This window comes from Lepidochelys kempii, chromosome 5 (genome assembly GCF_965140265.1).
Source record: "Lepidochelys kempii isolate rLepKem1 chromosome 5, rLepKem1.hap2, whole genome shotgun sequence".
NCBI classification, from domain to species: Eukaryota; Metazoa; Chordata; order Testudines; family Cheloniidae; genus Lepidochelys; species Lepidochelys kempii.
Genome location: NC_133260.1, coordinates 100853309 through 100875292, shown reverse-complemented (window position 1 = coordinate 100875292; position 21984 = coordinate 100853309). Strand labels below are relative to the sequence as shown.

At 40.1% G+C, this 21984-nt stretch overlaps 1 protein-coding gene across 1 annotated transcript in view; it reads left to right on the top strand.

Moving 5' to 3' along the window:
* Positions 1–21984, top strand: part of PGM5 (phosphoglucomutase 5) — a 107481-nt gene that overhangs the window by 9285 nt on the left and 76212 nt on the right. Inside the window, exons 2-6 of the mRNA XM_073345192.1 lie at positions 7249–7411; positions 12288–12434; positions 15960–16085; positions 17776–17966; positions 18801–18955. Coding sequence (XP_073201293.1) covers positions 7249–7411; positions 12288–12434; positions 15960–16085; positions 17776–17966; positions 18801–18955 — 782 coding nt within the window. The remainder of the gene's footprint in view (positions 1–7248; positions 7412–12287; positions 12435–15959; positions 16086–17775; positions 17967–18800; positions 18956–21984) is intronic.

Below are 21984 nucleotides of genomic sequence, written 5' to 3'. Positions count from 1 at the left end.
TATTTTCCAGTTGTCTTTTTAATACAACATTGTTTGTATTTTCCATGATCTTTCATGTAAACCTAGCACCCTGCTGGTACTGTATAAATAATTAATACTATCTCTGCCCCTCGTTGTAGCATGCTGCTTCGCCATACAAAAGCATGGGAGGCCATAGTAAAGGATATGAAAGCAGAGATCCACAGTGTTCAGGACATAATCTACTTGCTTCATGTGTTTTCAAGTTTAATTGACTGAAGCATGTGAGAGATTACTGGGAGAATAAAAAAAATTAAGTGACTCCATGTTAATCTACTGTATTGTCTGAAAATGCACAGCTGCATGTGGTGGCAATGTTTAAAAGTAATCTGGCAAAATATTTGTTAGGGTAGCCATTCTTTCAGCCTTAAGTTTGCTAAAAGTCTGGTCTTTGTCCTGCTGCAGATGCTAAATACAAAATTACAGAAACTAATATGGAATACAGTACAGAGTGTAGTATTATAAAGAACTTTAAATGATTGTAGTCTTGCAGCAGTTGAAATCTTTGAGTGCCAGAGGTACGGTTTTCATGCCATAGCAGTATCAAGTGATGTGAGGGACGTATTATCTGTGCTTTAATTAGAAATGGGTAAATGAGCACCGGTTTGACTTTTCCAAACCAGATTATTAAATGTCAGGTCAATAAATCTGAGAATCGATTATTTAAAGAGAATTAAATGTCAGTTTAATGTTTGCTTCTGACACACAACAGGCAACATCTGTGACAAGATATGGGTGTGTGTGTGTGTGTGCGCCTGAAATACCTGGATGAAGAGGCTCCATAGGGATGATTAGTATACGAGTGCTGCTTAGTTCTTCGCAGACTTCAGGCCCTTTTCATAGGGGCACTTCACTCAAGGATTCAAGAGATGAGTTCTTTGTAGGGGGATCATTATTGATATACAGCACAAATATTTAGCTATCAGCACTTGTATATTCACTTCAACATAATTAGTGTAGAAATGAGATGCCTGTATTCAGGGGTGCTGGAACAATTTGTATAGTGGGGGTGCTGAGAGACATTGAACCAAACTGTAAACCCCATATATGATGGAAACCAGTTCAAGCCAGGGGGTGCAGCACCTGTCGATCCAGCACCTGTGCCTGTATTACTTCTTGAGAGTAAGGAATTTACTCAGATTAATGTTAATAATGGGAATTAAAGCATCCATTTCAATGGGAGAATAGAATCTGCAGTGTCAGGTAAACAGAAATACATATAAATGACAAAGACGTAAAAAGATCACACTGTATAATACATTAATTGTGCATTCATGTTGAATATATTTCCTTTGTTTAATATTAAAATAACTTGTTTTTGTGTACAAAAACAGCAAAACACAAAACTTCAGGAATATAGAACTGGACGTATATGTTGATGTAATCTACCCTGATCTGCAATAGATATGCACTCATAGTTGAACACTTCCATAGATTCAGCCTTGTTCTCATGCATTTTGTGAAGTATAATTCCTGTCAACTCCCTTTGGCTTGTATATATGCAACTGTGTTTAAAAGCTGGCACACATCTCTGACAGCTGTAGTTGGAAGATTGAATCATTGCCATAGATGGCAGCCTTTCTACCCGCTTCATTAGTTTTTAAAATAAAGGGGGGAGGGGGACTGAGATGCAAAACAGACAATTTTTAATACGTGTTTTCCACATGCCTCTGTGTTCCTTAAAGAAATATTCATACATAAAGATTGTGGAGGCTAGCAGAAAGTTTGTTGCAATCTGTCAAGCAATTCTGTGTATTTTCTCAAACCCCTCAGTGTTGTTTGGCAGTTGCGGTTAAGTGACAACACCAATATAAGGATCTTGAGAGAAGTGGCATGCTTTCTAAAAGCAGCCTTACAGACCGAAAAGAAGCCATAAAAGGACAGAATCTAATTCAAAACAACTCAGAATATTTCTCTATTTCTGCTTATAATTAGTTGCACGGTACTGGGTGGAATAAAGCAGTAGGTGGTCTAGCAGTAAATATGCTGGCCTTTCCTCTGGCAAACCTGGGTCTGAAATGTTTATTTAGATTCTGGTGGTTTCAACTCGTCTCCTGGTGGATGAAGTTTTTTAGCCTGTCTGTTTTCTAAGGGGAAAAAAAAGCATCTGTCAAAAATCAGGCAACAATAAGTGGAAGCTATTTTGCAGGGCAAAATGGCTTCCTTGTTCTGTCCCAGAGGGATTGTATTTCAGCAGTTAAGCATAGGGAAAATGGAAAGTGTTCGTGAAGCAGTTTGAATTCCCAAACTGTTGAATGAAGGAAATGATAATATAGCACCTTTCACTTGAGGATCACAGAATGCCTTAAAAGGTGGGGAAAGTACTATACGGCCATAAAGTAGCTTTTGTCAGTTAGTGAAACATCCGTTTTGTTTCACATTGAGTGAACTAAAAGGTCCAACCTGGAAAAAATGTACTTTTAGTACTGCCCTCTATAGTTTGTTAATCAGCAGTGAAGTGATAGCATTTCAAATGATGGCACTTGGAAGAAGACTGTTTTATTCTGCCATCTGAAAGAGGTTGCAGGGGAGTCCAGCAGTGATGCAGTTAATTCAAAGGCTGATAGCGTCTGAGAGAATCCCACAAAAACAAATAGATTCATGTAACTCCAACAACATGCACCAATGACACTCACTGTAAGGTTTAGGAATAAATAAAGTTGTGTTCTCCCACTCTCTTGCTGATAGCACAAATGACCAGCTGTGTTTATATGTAGTACTTGCACGAAGTTCCACATTTGTGAAGGCTGATTTTAATTACTCAGTTTTAGGATCATGTATGGAAGGACTGATCTCATGAAGCTGGAATAGAAAGCACGTTGTTCAAAACATCTATTAAGCAGATACAAAATTCAGTATCATATTCATATTAAATGCACATATACTGCTTCCAGTATGGCTGGTTAAAAACAATTTTCAGTTGAAAAACTGTTTTTCAACAGAAAATTGGGATTTTAACTAAATGAACATTTTCACAGCTAGTGTCTGCTTTCATGGAAACTTTTGATTTTACATTGAAAAAAATGAAAATCTCAGCACATGTGGTTTTTTGTTTTGTTTGTTTGGGGACAAAAGCGTTTGTTTATTTTTGTTTTCATCAGTATTTTCTGCAGTTCTAGTAGGGTAGATATGTATTTTGTTAAGGAATAAAACACTCCTTGAAGACTTTCTATAGTTAATAATCACAACTTTGAAATCTTTTTTCTTCCCCTGCCTCCCTCTCCCCCAACAAAAACATGTACGGTCTCCATGAATATCAGCAGCATAAAATTGTGGGGGGAAATGTGAAGTTAATATCCAAATCAAATCTCAAGATAGAAAGATCAGTTAATCAAATGTAATGTTCTGAACAGTTTAAAAGCACAAAGCTGTGATGGACAGTGAAAAAGAAGTGTCAAACCACTTGTAAGAGTTGAAAAAAGTATCTTGTGCTTAGTTTAGCTGTTGAACATTCCAATTTACATAATCTGTTTTTTGCTAAAATAATCCACAGAAGCACACGTTAGGTGAGTGAATTTCTAAGCCTTATCAAAGTACATCTGCACAGATTTTATAGAGTTGAATGGTCCCAGCCTGTTGAACTGGGTCCAAAATGAATGAAGAGTCAGGGTTTTTCCACCTTCTACAAATAACTGACCTATCAGCCAGTAGCAAAAGTTGAATTAGCATCCAATTATCTCTGTTACATTCCTCAGAGAGTTCAAATATTCCAAGATACAAAATTCCAGAGTGCTTGGCACTAAAAAGCTGGGGAATTTTTTTTCCCCAATGTGATATATAACCAAGGATCTCTGCTGAAAGAATTTCAGGCAGGACCAGAGTACAGGAAGCAAGGTTCCTTATGGAATACAGTGTATCCAACATCTGTGGTAGAAGTGACTTGCTATCCTGCTCACTTTACTGGTGTCTGATACTGTACCATGAATTACAATTCCCTATTGCAGCTCTAACTAATGCTATTGAAAAAGAATAAAGACATGATGGTGCCCACAACTTTGATTTGAAAAGCTGTGATAGCTTCATTTCCCATTTAATCATGAATTTTCATTTAAAAAGAAAAGGAGTACTTGTGGCACCTTAGAGACTAACCAATTTATTTGAGCATAAGCTTTCGTGAGCTACAGCTCACTTCATCGGATACACGAAAGCTTATGCTCAAATAAATTGGTTAGTCTCTAAGGTGCCACAAGTCCTCCTTTTCTTTTTGCGGATACAGAGTAACACGGCAGCTACTCTGAAGCCTTTAAGAAGAGACATTGCTTCGTATACTTTTCTCACAACCTTCTGAGGTTCATTACCTAAAACCAGGGTTTGTTCAGAAGGAAAAGTCTCACCAGTACTAGCAACCTTTAAAGTGTTTTGGACTATGCCTCTCAAATGTTTTGGGGGTGAAATTCTGGTTCCAGGATTTCAGCCCTAGTCTTTTGCCCATTCCGTCTGTCTACCTCTCTTTTCTTCTTTAATTTTTCATCTCTATGAGTAAGTTTTCCATTACTTCCTCCATCAGAACTTCCTGTGGAAGAATAGACTGACTGCTGGCTTGCCCCTTGTGGCTGGATTTGGTGTAGCAGTTCTGTGTTCTCTAGTGCCCCCGCCGACCATCGCTCCAGTCCTGCGGTGGTCTCTTGTCTTGTGACTTGGCCCTCTGGCCAGGTCATATTTAAGTCCCCACCTTCCAGGGTAATGGAAAGTCAAACAAACAAAAGTCCAACAAATAATTCCCAGACCTTCTATCAGGTGACTCTGGACTCAGTCGTCACATCCTTCCTCTAGGCTTGGAATTGTCCTTCTCTCCTTATGTCAGGTGGCTTTACACCACTTTACACCACATCACACCTGCCCTCTGTTCTCCACTTTCTCTATTCCTCTCCATATGCAGCACTCTCCATTTTTTACCTCTAGGCACTTCTGTATAGATCTGGTTGGAAAATTGAAAAATGCAGTTTCAGCAATTTTTTGTAGGAAAGGTCAGTTTTGACAAATTTCTTGACACAATTTTTAAAAAAAGTTTCAGAAGTGTTGAAACATACCATTTTAACATTTTTTGAATCAAAATGTTTGGTTTTCTCATTCAAACATAAAAATATGTTGAAATTTATTGAAATGAAACTTTTCAATTGACCTGAACCAATTTTGCCCTCTGGATTTTTGGTTCATGAACATTTTTGAAATGTTGACTTTTCATCTTAATTCAGAATGGGAAACATTTCCAAAATTCTGAAAATGTTTCATGAGATTGGAGAATTGTTTCCCACCCAGCTCTAGTTCTGTACTCTCCTTCCTTCCTTCCTCAATCACTCAATCCTACTGTACCCCACATTCTCCCCTTTGTCTCTCCAAAATTCAGTCTTCCATGCACGTACTGTGAACTGCCATGCAGGGAGAGGGAGCTGACAGGGCCATGACAGTTCTTTCCGCATGGAATGGTGGGCAAGCTAAGGGGGGCAAACTAAGGGAAGCATATCTCCTCTTCTGTCCTTCTCTGCCTTTAGAGTGGGAGGGAAAGGGAGGGGAGAGGGAGGCAGGTGAGGGAACAGATCTTAATATAGAGGAGACAAGATAAGGGACATCTCTACTTCACTGTATGCTGCTGCTGCTTCCCATGCTGGTAGGAACGATGGGAGCCCCAGGAACTTCAATTGCTCCCACTTCAGGCAGGAGACTGGTGAGTTCCCATTTCAGCAGCTAGTTAGGATAGGTTATTTATACTTTCCCCAAGCCAGAGAAGGGGACAGGAGACAGAGCTCTCCTGCTTTTAGCAGGGGAGGGGGAGCTGTACTCCCTTGTACTACCTCTTCTTTCAGAGAGACACTGACTGGCATTTTTAAAATGAGTCAGTTTAAAAAAAAAATCAAGCTGGCAACATCCCTTTAATGTTCTGCATGCAAATGCCTCATTATTTGTCTGTGACATTAACCTCTTCCCACTGATTTTATCATCTGCCTGTTTTCCGTTGAATAGAACTCTTTTATAAAATGCCTGTACATATATTTATGATTGATTCCTGGATTATATTTCTAATGAGCTGAAACTGTGGTGTCTATCTAGGAATGAGAATAAGGTTTTTGAAATTGTAACCTTGGGGTGGATTTTCAGTTAATACTGACTGCGTTGAGTCCATGTTTAATAACTGCCCCCTAAAAAGTTGTTGTATTTTAAGAATGGACAGGAACTTCTTGTGTTCAAAGATAGCTTGGGGTTCACACTCTTTTCAGCAGGACTAGCCAAAGAGTGACCCCGCAGGCCAAATGCAGGTCACTGTGTTCTACAGCCAGGGCATTGGTGTCCTTATCTTCGATATAGAGGTATGACTCACAGAGATGTAGGCCCTAGCATGCCATGATCTCCTTGATCCAGCTGAAAGGCCACTTCGTGAAAGGCAGTTGCTATCTGCTCTCGATTATGCTAATTAAAGCCCCAGCCCTGCAATCGGATCCACACAGTTGACGTTTGCACTTGTGTGAGGCCCCATGGATTTCCTTGGGGTTCTGTGTAGGTGCATAGTTCTGCCTGTGTGAATCCAACAGCAGGAGTGGGGCCTAAATATTGTTCTTGGCAATGACCAGTGTGACCCTCCAAAGTTTGGGTGTCCCTGCTTTACTGTCTACTTAAGACCAAATCCTGCTCATAGACTGCAGTGGAGTTACTCCAGCTTCCCAGCTGTGTAACTGAAAGCAGAATTTGGTCAATAGTGTCTAAAAAGTCTAATTTGTACATGTTTAGGTATAAGTATGCGATCCAAATAATGAAATAGTCATGCAAAAATACTTTACAATTTGTGTAAGTTAATTAAGTATTTCAGCAAATTGCACAGGTGAAGTTAATGAATTTTTACTGAGGGTTACATATTTTTTAAGGTGAAGGTCAAATTCAGTCTTATCATGTATTAATTTAAGTTGTATCTTTGAAAGAAATATTTGTTTGCTAGGAGTTGCCAGTTTGACTACATATGGCTACTTCACACTGTAGAATTCAAAACATTGTCTGTCATCAGCAGGGGTCTAACAGATTTAACTTCCAAAATTCTTAGTTATACAGTAGTTGTTCCAGAGCTACCTTAAATACTGGCATTATATGTCTTGCGCTTCCAGCCACGTTGGGAATTGAGTCATGTTTCTATATATTAGATATACATATATAGGTATAATTATTTAGCAAGTTGATATCATTCCGAGATGAAATGCCAGCATCACTCAAATGTAATTAGACTTATTTTTCTGGTTCATTTAGATTGGAAGATTGGTTATTGGCCAGAATGGCATCTTATCCACACCTGCTGTTTCCTGTATTATCCGAAAGATCAAAGCAGCTGGCGGAATTATTCTAACAGCTAGTCACAGTCCTGGAGGACCTGGAGGAGAATTTGGAGTCAAGTTTAATGTTTCCAATGGAGGTAGGTGTTTTTATAACACATTACATCACTGTATCTCAGAAAGGTAGAAATACCTTGTGTGATGGGGCAAGGCCAGATGGCTATGGAAAAATAGTGAGAGATAGATCTATTAGCTCCAGGCTAAACAAATCCCTAGTACCAGGATAAGTGAAATGGCAGCTGCTCCAGGTCAATTAAGACACCTGGGGCCAATTAAGAACTTTCCAGAAGGCAGGGAGAAGGCTAGGTTGATTGGGACACCTGAAGCCAATCGGGCTGGCTGAAACTAGTTAAAAGCCTCCTAGTTAGTCAGGTGGGTATGCATGTCAGGAGCTGTGGGAGGAAGTTGCGCTGTTGGAGAGGCTGAGTAGTACACACCATATCAGGCACAAGGAAGGAGGCCCTGAGGTAAAGGTGAAGTGGAGTTTGAGGAAGTGAGGGCTGCTATGGGGGAAGTAGCCCAGGGAATTGTACATGTTTCAAAAAGGTCAGTTACCATAGCTGATATTATTAGGGTCCCTGGGCTGGAGCCCGGAGTAGAGGGTGGGTCCGGGCTCCCCCCCCCCCCGCCACCTTTGTCCCCTGATTAATCACCGGGACTGGGAGACAACAGAGACTGTGCAAGGAAGGATAACTTCTCCTCACCTCCCTCACTGGCTTATGATGAAAATGGCTCAGTAGACTGTGACCCTTGTCTCTAGAGAGAGAAGGGTTACATGCAGGGTCACAGTGAGCCTCTGAGGCTAGCGAAATCCACCAGGAAACGCGGGACCCACGGAGGCAAGGACAGAGCTTTGATAAGGATAGCCAGATTGTTATAACTATTTGTTTTCCTGTTATATGGATTTTTCAGTGTTAGTAGAATGCTAAATAGTTTTCAATATTAGGAGAGGTTTTGTGTATATATATTTTTATATGAAAAAAAATCTAATATGTCCTGAACCTACACCTCTCAGTTAGTTCAGCTCCCTCTGAAGTCAATACGTGTTCTATGTACAGAAGGGCTGCTGGATTTGTCATCCTGTTTTTTAGACTGTACTTAGTCTGTCAGTGGATGTATGATAGGCCTGCCAAATTCATGGCTATAAAAAATGTGTCACGGACCGTGAAATCTGGTATCCCCCGTGAAATCTGTATAATATATGGTAAAAGCACACAAAAGACCAAATTTCACAGGGGAGACCAGTGTTTCTCAAATTGGGGGTCCTGACCCAAAAGGGAGTTGCAAGGTGTCTCAAGGTTATTTTAGGGGGGTTGCAATATTGCTACCATTACTGCTGTGCTGCCTTCGGAGCTGGGCAGCTTGAGAGCAGCAGCTGTTGGTCTGGCGCCCCACTCTGAAGGCAGTGCCCTGCCAGCAGCAGAGCAGAAGTAAGGGTGGCCATACCATACCATGCCACCCTTACTTCTGCGCTGCTGCCTTCAGAGCTGGGCATCCGGAAAGTAGCAGCTGTTGACTGAGGGCCCAGATCTGCAGGCAGCAGCGCGGAAGTAAGGGTGGCAATACTATACCATGCTATCCTTACCTCTGTGCTGCCTCTGGTAGTGGTTCTGCTTTCAGAGCTGGGCTCCTGGCCAGCAGCCGTCGCTCTCCAGTTGCCCAGCTCCGAAGGCAGCACCGCCGCCAGCAGCAGCACGGAAGTAAGGGTAGCAGTATCGCAACCTTCCTGCAATAATCTTGTGACCCTGCCCCACAACTCCTTTTTGGGTCAGGACCCCTACAATTACAACACCATGAAATGTCAGATTTAAAAAACTTAAATCATGAAATTTATGATTTTTAAATCCTATGACCGTGAAATTGACCAAAATGGACCATGAATTTGGTAGGGCCCTAGTGATAGGGTGTACCAAGTCTACTCTGCCCCCTGCTGGAGGATTTGTCTCCCTGGCACCCCTCCTGCTTAGAAAAGCCATTCCGTCTCAGGTACCAACAAGACTGGGTCCTAGAAGGGCTGGGAGGAGGACACAGCCAATCAGGAACCACCAGTTGAAATTAAGAAGGCTTGCCTGCATTACCAATTGGGAAGTAGTGGGTGAAGCTGAGGTAGGAGAGGAAAATCTCAGTCCTAACACAAAGCCCCAGGCCTGCGTCTGGGCCAGGGCCTAACCATCAGACTGCATCTTCACTTAAGTGGTGCAACAGACTGGGTATTTTGTTTTGAAGTTTAAAGGGCCAGGTGGCCAATTCTTTGAGTTTAACTTTAATTTCTTTTTAGAAGAGTACTGAAAACTTGCAGCCTGAGACACCTTGCTCCAGGCGAGCTATCACTCACTTTATGGAACTTAACATTATGGAGTCCTATTCTACTCACATTTCCATCATACATATGTTGGCATTTGCTTTAAGGTTGGGAGTTTCAAAAGCACCTAAGGGACTGTGCCCTTGTCTTCCTGTATGGGAACAAACTATATTCTTATAAGTACATTTAAACTAGTATAACTTCACCCACACAAAGGGTTGTACTGCTTTAAATACACTGGTACAGTTAAAGTGATATAATTTGTGTGTAGACAAGAGATGAGACTTTAGCTAGTACTGTCAGTCTAGTCCCTCATTTTCTTAAGCATGGACATTCACCTGTAAAGATCATATTATTACTTTGTTTTATGCTTCCATAATACATCATAACAATGATTAATAATACTTTATACTTTATAGTGCTTTTTCATCTGAAAATCTCCTATCCTTTACAAAAGTGAATGTTGTTATTAGAACTGGGCAAAATTTTCAACTGAAATTTGTTGGCAAAAAATGCAGATTCGGTGACACTGAAGTGATTCATGAATTTCTGTTTGTGGCGAAAGAAAGAGGGAAATTCTGAAAAAGTCAATATTTTGTTTCAACATTTGCAAACATTAGCATTTTGACTTTTCAATTTGAAACAACTTCTTGTTTAGAAATGTCCTTCAGTTTTATTATAAAACCCCCACAACTTTTAAAAATGCTCAAGATCAAAATGAAATGTTTGTGTCAGTTAGAATGAAACATTTAATTTGACCTGAAACAAATTTATTATTTATTTATTTTTGAACTGCCAGCAAGCTAAAATATCAGTTTGTTTACCCAGCTTTATTTATTATCTTCATGTTCAAGGTGGGGAAACTTAGGGCTTTCCTACGCACATCAGTTGCATCACACTAAAAGTGTGATGTAAAACCAGTTCAACTTCGTGCATAGCCCATGTCTGAATCCCAGAGAGGTTAAGTGGCTTGCCTAACATCAGACATCAAGTCAGTGGGAGCGTCAGGACTAAAGCACAAAAGTCTCATGCCTTAACCACTGGGCACACTGTCTCAGCAAACTTAAATCCTCTCCCCCGAGAATCTGCTTGACAGATGCGTAACAGTTGGAGTTTTTTTCTTTTGCCTGCTTTGGTATTTTAAGGAAAATCCATATAGTTTATTAAGCTTTAAAAATAAAACTTTCCTCAAGAACAGATGAGACAGACCAATTATTCTCATTAGTCAACAAGGGCATAATAAAAAGTAATAGGCTTAAGTTGCAGCTGGGAAAATATAGGTTCAGTATTAAGAAAAACTTTCTAACTATGAGAACAGTTAGGCAGTAGAGCAAGCTGCCAGGGGAGGCTGTGGTATCACTTTAGCTGGAAATATTATCACTAGACACCCATCTATCAAGAGTGATTTAGGACTAATGAAATCTGTCCTGACTCTCCGGAGGGGTTGGAATGAAATGAGCAGAGGTCTCTTCCTAGCTAAATGATTGTATTATAACAAGAAGTTAAGCAATCATTGTCTGTATTGCTACCACAATCCCTTGTAGAATATTGTGCATTACACTTACCTTATGTGGCATGATTGATACCCTAATTTTATGGCAAAGCTGCACTGAATTCAACAACATTACTGGGAATGGTGTGCAATTAGAAGTAAAAGAGGTGTATGAAGGTGCTGAAGCAATGTCTTTAAGGGAGCAGAAAGAGTCATTTTTCAGAGCAGAACTATGCTTTAATATTATAGATTCATAGATTTTAAGACCATAAGTGACCATTGTGATAATAAAAACTGACCTGTATAAAAAAACAGAACCTCACCTAGCAATTTCTGCATTAAGCCCATGACTTCTGTTTGAGCTATAGTATATCTTTTTAAAATATACCTAGTTTTAAAAACTAGCAAATCAGTTAATATACAATTGCGATGTGAATTATATTCTTTGATTAACATGTTTACTCCAGATCAATTTGTATGTTAACAAATTAAGGAATTTTGAATTTCTAACACAAATGTGTGTTGTTGAACAGTCAGAGATGTTCTGCAGGTAAATGTTACTATAAAACTGGTGAACCAAATGCATTTTTTTAAATTTAGGCCAAAGGGCAATAAGGTTATTTAAAACTCTCAGATATTTGAGCTTCATACATGTGTCAAAATTGAACTGGGTTGGACAGAAGAAGTACATTGCACTCTGCTATCCTGGACCTGAATTTACTTTTGACTTTTTAAGCACATCTTTGCAGCATTTGCAAAAATGGATAAGCAATTCATGAAATACCAGTTTTATTTCAACACGCACATTGAGATTTACTGAAGAGTATCCATGAGTGGCAGATTTCTTTAGCAATACATCCAAATGATCATGGCTTCCCCCCCCCCCCCGAAAATGATTTATTTGTATGATGTTTTTTATTAGTAAAAAAAAATCAGAAAAATATATTCTGGTTTCAGTGTTCTATTTCTTACAGAAACGTATTAACTCTGTGTTTTGCTTTAAGTGGAAAAAAAAATCTGTATTTTACTCCAGCCTTTTTTTCTGGGCTTATTTATTTTGAATCAGAGCGATTTGCAGTCGATTACAATAGAGAACAGATTCTTTTTGTATTTGGAAAGTGAGCCATTGTCAGATAAAAGCTTCTTAATGTTTGTCTTCCAGGACCTGCCCCAGATACTGTTTCAGACAAAATCTATCAGATCAGCAAAACCCTTGAAGAATATGCCATTTGCCCCGATCTCAGAGTTGACTTATCTCGGCTGGGAAGACAAGAATTTGATCTGGAGAACAAATTCAAACCTTTCCGAGGTACCAGTCTGTCTTTTTATCCAAGTTGTATGCTAAATCCATAGATTCTGTTTATAAAAAGAGTTGCCACAGAATGACAATAATGTAAGTATTTAAACAGTGCTTAGATTATTCTTCACAGTGCCTTAAAAACATTAATCCTCACAACCCTGCAGAATAGGTAAGTAAATCTCATCTCTATTTTTACAGATGGGGAAATTGAGGCAAAGAGTCCTGTGGCACCTTATAGACTAACAGACGTATTGGAGCATGAGCTTTTTGCCACTTTTACAGATCCAGACTAACATGGCTACCCCTCTGAAGCTTGAGGCTAAGAGTTGGTGTATTAAAGCCCCAGTGCAGCAAAACACTGAAGCACATGCTTAACTTTAAGTGTGAGCATCCATTCTATTATGGTCAAACACATGCCTAAAGCAATTTGCTAGATAGGCCCCAATTCAACAATTCTAAGTGCCAGAGGGACACTCTTATAGCCCCAGCTAGAGTGTTGTTTGACTACACTTCCCACCCCTGAAAAGGTTCATGTCTGAGAGCTGTGGCATGCCCTCCACTCTCAGACTCCAAATATGGAGGTGGTTCAGCACCACATGAGATCAGGTCTAAGTGTACTAGTTAATATCTAAGGCATTGATTCGGCACATGCTTAACTTTAAGCATGAGAGTAATCCCAGTGGCCAAGTTGGATAGGATGTCCTGTTGTTAAACTGTTCTGTAAGTTATGAAGGAATGAGACATTTGGCTTGTGTATGGGATACCTGTACAGTTCGGCCTGATGTGTTAAATAAGTCCCATTCCCTAGATGGGTCTTGGTGTGTCACATACAGCAGCATTTCCCAGTGGGTCATGGGAATGTTTTAGGTGAGCTGCAGGCCTAGTGCACTGGGAAGGCCCCCTGTGTGGGTGTGTTTCAGGGCAAGCCCGCCGGCACCCACACTGCAACAGCAGGTCTTGTCCCCTGGGGCTGGGGCTAGAGCTGGGGCTGCAGTCTGGACATGGCTGCTTGGCGCACAGCATTGCAGTGCCAGTGGTGCCAATTCAGATATTTCTTGGGGGAAAGGGGAGCAAATTTTCAGATTGGAATTTAAATATACAATAAAAAACAACTTGATGGACAATTTTTGAGTACTTCTACATAGTACTTCAAACCAGTTAGCTTCCCATTGAAAAACCACAGAGCATTAGAAACTACAGAGGAGCGCCACAAGCCCCTGTGCTCACCCCTTTCTGGGACCCCTCCTTTCTATATCCTTCCCAGAGCCTCATCTCCCTTACCCCCCTCCCAGCTGGCTTCAGGCTTCCTTGAGGGAAGGAATTTTAGGGTCTTCCTCTCTGCCCCACAGCCAGGCCTGCTCCCCTGTGACCCAGGGACCTCTTGGTACTAATGGGCAGAGGGCACAGTGGTGCATAAGTGTTACTGGGATCCCCGGGGTCTGGGTATCTACATACTAATTCAACAAAGAGTGTCACAAAGTCTCTACTGAAAGCCTGTGTCACATTGATCATCATAATCATTAGAAAATGTATGTAGGGATAATATGGAAGGAGTTATGGATATATACGGAAGGTTATGTTCTTAAGGTCAGTGACTTGGGGCTGGTCACCAAAAGGTGATTAGTCAAGTTTTCTTTCAGGAAAGAGATGTCTGTCTGTCTGTCAATTAGTAAACTGCGTACTATATGGTTCACAGTGGATGCCCATATGCAGTTTGAGCTAAATGCTAATGAGGGGATTGTGACATCTTCCAGAGAGGGAGTTTACAGAAAGAAATAAACCAGCAGGAGGGATCTATAGTGAAAAATATGGATTTTTGGACTATAACTATAGGTACCACGGCTCACTCTGCATCCTTCACTGAGGGGACAGGCAGGGCTTGTTTTATGGATGGAGGATCACAGCTGGTCTAGCTGTTTGATGCTGGGAGAGAGACTTTGAGTGAGCTACCCTTTATGAGATAGGGAAATGTCTTGCTAGTTAAGTTTAGCTCTCAAAAGCATGTGTGATTTTATTTTATATGTAACCATTTGTTTCCATTAATTCTACTTTCTTTGTCTTAAATCTCTGTTCTTTGTTAAATAAACTTCCTGTTTTTATTATAAACATATCTGAGTGCTGTGTGATCAATGGAGGCATAATTTAAGGTGTATCTGGTGCATAATCTAAGGTGTAACTGGTAAGAGAGGGTGTATTGTTCCCTTTGGAGCTGATCTGGGATTGCTGTGAGTGGTCCAGTGGATCAGGGGTGGGCACTCCAGGGGGATGCTTTGAGGACGCAGGGATTGGTGTGTGCCTATTGCTAACCTGTACAGAGGCCAAGGCAGTGCTTGTGTTACCAGAGGCTAGTGCTGTTGGGAATAGACTCACAACAGGCACAGACAAGGCTTCCTCACCCTAAGGGGAGGTGCTAGGGAGGTACCTCACAACCCTGGGTACCCCCGGGGAAGCATCAGAGTGGCATAGTTGGCAGGATCTACACTCTGTTTGCTAGTTAGCTAAGGATCATGCTCCAGGCACTTTATATACCAAATAATACAGATACTGAGAGATTCACTCTTGCGGAGGTTGCAAACAAATAAAGAAAAAGGTTATGGTTTCTTATTTTCAGTTTGTTTATTTTGGGCAAAGGAAACAGCACAAAAGAAGGACAACCCCCCTTCTGCCATACAGCCAGTTCTGCTCCCCACCCTTCCTCCTCATCTCCAGGAGGGAGTTGCTATTGTAACAGGCAGTAGTGCATGGACAAGGCATCTTTTCCCCAGTGATGGCAGCACAGGCTCCGTCTTCCCCCCAGCCCCATGCTGCAGCTCCCTACCTTCCCCACCCCTCCATCACTTGCCACTGCATAGTGAATGCAGGGCAGGCTTGATTTCAAATGTGCCCCTCCTCTGCACTGGGCTGGGATTAGTGGTGCCAAGGCAGAGGGTGCTGCCTTCGGGTGGTTGGTGCCCCCTTGGCAGAGTGAGGAGAAAGAGCAGGATGCTGGCTTATAATTCCCCCACCCCCACCCCCAAATTTGGACCTTGGGCAGTCAGATAAAAAGACAAATTTCAGTTGGTGGGTTGCCTTTTTCTCGGTGTCGTTCTTCTCTAGGATGATCAATACCTTCAGAGCTTTAAGACCAGTCCTGTTTAGTTTGATCCATTTTTATTTGTTGATGCCAATGGAAAAAGTTGGCAAAATATATTTTGAATATAAAACAAAGTTTTTATTTCTAAGTATTGTATTTTATTGAAATACATTCACAGTAATACAGACCCTTAATACATTCTGGTCCTGCAGTTCTTAAGCAGGCAAAGCTCCATTGATTTACACGGGAGTTGAGGCCTTATCCAAACCCCATTGAAATCAATGGGAGTCTTTCAATTGACTTAAGTAGAATTTGGATCAAGCTTTTGATTCCAAGGTGTTGCATGATCTGGTCTTGTTTAGTGTGTAAATAGATGTTTAGGTGTCTTTGGAGAGAGGTTAGTGCTCAGTTTGTCCATCTCTCTATGTGATCAACTCTAGTAATTTCTTCTATCTCCCCAGTTGAAATAGTGGATTCAGTGGATATCTACCTCAATCTGCTTCGAACTATCTTTGACTTTAACATGATCAGAAGCTTGCTGACTGGACCCAATCAGCTTAAGATAAGAATTGATGCCATGAACGGAGGTAGGACCGTGAGTCTCTGTGGCAAGAAAAGTTAAAACATACCCAATACTGTAAACTATTTCAGGGTATTTTATTATGATGATGTGCTAATATCCGCAAAAAGAAAAGGAGGACTTGTGGCACCTTAGAGACTAACAAATCTATTTGAGCATAAGCTTTCGTGAGCTACAGCTCACTTCATCGGATGCATGCACTGCTGTAGCTCACAAAAGCTTATGCTCAAATAAATTTTTTTAGTCTCTAAGGTGCCACAAGTCCTCCTTTTCTTTTTGAGGATTTGGTTGATCACTGTAGCAAAAACAGCTTGTGGAATAAAGGTATCACAGTGCATATTAAAAAAGAGAGAACTTATTAAAGGAATGTGCTCTCTTGATAGTAATTGTTCATTGCAGTCTATATATAGCATATTTGTTCAGAAATTATAATGTGGTTTATAAATCATTGCATATTGTGTTTAAAATTACAAGATATGGACCTTTTATGTAATTGAAGGCTGTGAATAAGAAAGATATACTGTGTGTGTGGAGAGAGGGACTTTTTCATCTTTAGGTGACTAACTCAAATCTGTTGCAGGATTTTAGTGAATTCATCGCCGTCTGAATTTTTATGGGTTCTTTATGCACAGTTATAATAAACATTATGAACATACCATTACAATTTACATTAATTTGTACTCATTGGTCGTCTCAACAGAGGCAGAAGGCTGGATATGGCGACTGAACGACCTTCTTCAGGTCAAGGTGCAGGAAAGTTTACACTGATGTTGTTCAGTAGATATCGAAAACCTTGGGATTTATTTATGATTCCTTTAATGAGCATTAAGCTTAAAAGATTGTTCTCTCTTTATTTAGAAGAGAATGGTGGAGAGGAGCAGTTTGACAGGTGGCTGTGCATCACGATCACTAGCTAATAAATGCAGTTTGTATTTTTAACAGCTCCATTTTCATTTTAATATTTTTTTCTGGGATTTGATGGTAGGGGATTTGGCATTAATATTTAATAATACTCAAGAGATTTTTTCAATACAAATTCCGTGGCTGAGGAATGGAGTTTGTAAAATTTTAGTTACTGGTTTAGATGGTCAAACTGTGCATAATGAAAGTGCATCAACACTAGGAAAAGGTGGCTTTTTATCACATTAGCTAGGATGTGATGACTAACGTGGTAAAATAATGTGGACAAGGCAATTATAATTTTAATGTGTGTTATCAGCTCAAGGTAAACACTCCCAATGTGCTTGTTCCCTTAATATTTACCTTGCGTTGATAACACATGTTAAAACTACAACTGCTTTGTCCAGGATTTTACCATGAGTTTGTTACTATGCATTAGCTAACACTATTTTTTCCTAGTGAAGACAAGGCCGAAATATGTATGATAACTGTGTGTGGTTGACCAACATAGGGGATAAGAGCCTACTACTGTTACCAGCTAACAGAGTTACTTAGTAGCAAAAGCATGGATGTCTACTATCTGAGCTAACAGAGTTCCCACTGATAACCCTAGAGGGAGGAGGGGGAATTACACAGTGTTCAGTGAAATATTTGTTTTTCTGTCAGTTGGTATGACAGAGATGTGTGTGCAATGCGAATGCACTAGTTAAGTCTTCTATTAAGTTTCCATGTTGCTGTGAATATTGGAATTTGAAGTGTGTATGCTCTTGAAAATCGATTGCAAATTCTTTTTGTAGTTATGGGACCCTATGTAAGGAAAGTCCTGTGTGATGAATTAGGAGCTCCTGCAAATTCTGCAATAAACTGTATTCCTCTGGAGGATTTTGGTGGGCAACTTCCTGACCCAAACTTAACATACGCAACTACCCTGCTCGAGGCTATGAAAGGAGGAGAATATGGATTTGGAGCTGCTTTTGATGCTGATGGAGTAAGTATTACAGCCAATCTGGGTTTTGGATCAAGGATGTCATCTTTGCTATTGCATCTGTTAGACATTGAAGCATAATAGGCCCAATTTTGAGGATGCAGTTATTTGCATGCACAGATGATAGCAGTTGTTCCCACAAATCACGTCCAAATGATATCATTTGTGCCCTCAGTTGATTGCCCCTGCAAATTTGTAGGTCAGGCTGAGGGGACACTAAATATTTGGCCCAATTTGTCTTAGTGTTTGCATAACTTCACAGATAGTCTCCCTCATTTACATATGCTGAATTTTTTTCTATCTTCGTAACTGGCAACTGAATGAAGTTAATTTTGGCTGAGATTCTAAAATTCCTTTTGTGCTTCAGCTAAGTGAATTTTCTGCACTTAAGACAGGCACTGAATCACAAGCTCTGTGTTTGTTTTTGTTTTTTAAATCTTGTGTTCTTACTACCAGCAATATAAACAGCAAAGTATTATAGCAATAACTTGGTGTCCTCTCAAGACAGGTGTATATGTGGTGAGAGAGAGGTGGGGAGGAAAAGGACAAAGAGGCTATTGAGGTACAAAAGCTATATTACTGTTGTCAATATTCAGTTGATACAAATTAACTGCCTGTCTCTGGCTTGTACATATCATCAGCAAAAAGATTATCTTACACTAGGGTAGCCACAAGCCCACCAAAATGCCATGTAGGAGACTGGAAACAGGGAGCATCTTGGAATTTTCATTCATTGGGCTGGAAGGAGATGTGGTTTGATAGGGAGATGATAAGCTTGCAGTGATGAGGTACTCCACCTGATTTCTCTCTGACATTTTCTCTTTCTTGTCTCTTCAGGACCGCTATATGATCCTAGGTCAAAATGGTTTCTTTGTGAACCCTTCTGATTCGCTGGCAATTATTGCCGCCAATCTTTCTTGCATTCCATATTTCCGTCAGATGGGTGTTCGAGGGTTCGGTAGAAGCATGCCTACCAGCACAGCACTGGACAGGTAAGGGAGCAAGTTTTATTTTTATCACCATGGTCTTGACATTAGTTGTGACTTCTTAAATCTTTAATATTGTTGCCCCTTTTCAAGGCAAGCAGCTAGTCAAATTTTGGAGCCCTGGGGTTTTCCAGTTGGAAGTAGAAATTGATGGAGTCTGGTATTCTCTCTTTGATGCCATCTTGTTCATTTACAAGAAATGTGCAAAATTCTGCTTCTCTGAACGTGGGAGGAACTAATAACAAAAGGAGCAGTATTTTAGTTTATAGCCCCAAGTCTCTTTAGCCAACACACCTTGTCCAAAAACACTCTCTCCAGCTTTTCCCAGGGTCACTTTGTGCTCCTAGGTTACTGCTTGTCTTTTGTGCTTTTTAGCCTCTGCCTCTCTATCTGTTCTTGTCTGCTCTCAGTTTTCGTGTGTTCTCTCTCCCCCACCTACCCACACACCTGCTCTCAATACTAAGTGGAACCCGTTGTCCACAAGGTGCTACTTTCTGGGCAAACTCTATTAGACCTTGTTTTAGGTGTGCCCACTTAACTGTCTCTTATAACTATCTTAAATGAAGGGCATCAGTTTGAATGAGGATTTAACACAACCCATAACAAATTTCACCAAGCTCATGTGGCAGCCTACAAAACTGTGAAATCTTGCGATCGGGCTTTCTAAAATTTTTGACAACTTTTGATTGAGGTTTTTAGGGTGAACTTATTGGTAAATAATTGCTTAACTGGAGAAACCAATGCACCTTTTTTTGCATTATGCATGTTCCCTGTGGCCAGTCATCCCTGCTTTTGGTCAGTATCCACGAATTGAGGATCTTTACAAGTTTTCAGTTTGAATAAACAACTAAACCATAACTGAATTACACAATCTCCTGCCTCTGCAAAACTGGATTGGGAATTAGTCTGTTCTTGGATATCTCCAGATATTCTTGATACCGCCTGCTTCTGGTTAGACTGGAAATACGGTGATACCCAGAAACTTTGTGGTATTTTGGTGCTTCCATTTCCAAAAGGAAATCAAAAGTATGTAAAAATGAAAACATATTTTAAGTTATAAAACCTTCACATATCTCAAAATTTTGCTTCAACTTTCAAGTAGTTTGGATAAAATAATAGTCTAGTTTGCCCGTCCTTCATTAGGACGGAAACAGCTCAAAACCTGAGGCAAAGCAGACAGGCAGGAAACAGGAAATTACCATTTGACCTCTTTCTGGATCAACAAGCATTTACCAGTAATTCCTGACCGTAATTACTTTAGTCCATTTCCTAATAAATATTGGTTTAAGACTAAACCTGACAGTCCTACTTATAATATTTATAAAAGTTAGAGAGTGAGAGAAAGATGAAGGCCTAATGCAACACTAAGTGAACATTTAAAAAGATTATATATAATCAATTGTGATATAGCATTTATTATTCCAACCAGCTGGAATCTGAACAGTTGGTGTCCAAGCATATATTATCCTAGGACTGATAAATAAGTGGCTGTCTATACCAAATGGTGTCTAGTCGGGAAACAGTGGTTTTAAAAATGAAATATTAATAGCATGAAAAGATTAATGGCAAAAAAAAACAAACCAAGGATAGTAATACAGTGTGGTCCCTACTCATGGGACTTTTGAAACTGACAACAGCTTTTAAAGTTGACAGTTCACATGCCCTTGATGGTTGATGGATTTTTCAAAGAAGTTTTCCCTACTGTACATAAATGTTGAGCCTTTAAGGAAATTACGCAGTATTTTCAGGTTTCCCCCTCTCCGGCCCCAAACACACACTCCGTGTAGGTCTCTGAAAATTCCCCTTGGTAAAATGGAATCTATCTTTTTCATGAGATACCATGGTTTCATTAAAAGGAAATAGAGAAGAGTCATGTTGGACCTACAGTTCGGGATTTCTAGGACATTTTAAACACATTTGCCCCCCCCTCCAGCCCCCCCCCAGCTCCGCGCGCATGTAGTAGCTAAATGTATTAGAGGTTATGAACGTGCTGAAGTCCACCTCAGCAACACTCTCAGCAGTTGACGTGGATTCTTGACCATGTTTACTTGATCTGTTGGTTTCCAGATGGTCTCAAGTGAGTTACTGCTTAATTTGTTTCAACATTACCAGTGTTATTTTTATGGGGCTAAGGCTTATTTTAAAAAATAGAACAGAGTGGTTGATAATGATGGAAGTTAGTTAAAGATTTACATATTTTCCCAGCCATTCCTACAAATGTTTATTAACATTAGGTCTAGTTACTGCATACGTGGTGCATGTGATTTTTGTTTCTTGTTTGTTTGCTTTTGCTTTAGGGTTGTTTTTGTTTTCCTTGAAGATTGAAAGACTACAAGTGCTAGAAGCTGGAGTCCTCTAGTTCTCCACTTTCCATTGTGGCTTAAGACAGTCTAAATTGCTTGATTTCTCTTACTGACTTGCTAGAGCTCTGAGATCCAGTGGTTCAAGTGCGTTGTCCTGATTAATATGTGTGATTTTTTTTTTTAAAGGGCTACTTTACTGAGTGCACATGTTGAAACCGTTTCTTTAGGACTCCAAGCTAGATTTTAAAGTTGAACTGAGGTTTAATAATAAATGGTCATTACTTTATCTACTGCAAATCACTTTTTCCATGTGTGTGCTAAGTACGTGCATTGGAACACTGCAAGCAATATCACAAATGCCTTTTCCAAAGAAGAGTTCCCTGAATGAATGGCCAAGCCATCACTGATTCCAAGTTTTACAGTGAAACTTGCCTTAAATGACCACCCAAGTTACAGCAAAAATAGGTTGTATAGAAGAGGCAATCTTTACAGTGTTTTAGAAAACTTGTATCTGAAATCTTTGTGCATACTCTGAAGTGGTTTTTAAGACTGGGGTTACTTAGGGAAGTGGTATTTTATGTAGATTTCACTGTGAGCCAGATTCTAATTTCATTTACAACCGTGTACGTTAGGAAAAATTCTGTTGAAGTCAATGGAATTATACCAATGTAAAATGGGTGGAAGAAAATAGAGAATCAAGCCCTATACGTTTACAGCATGTTTACTTCCATT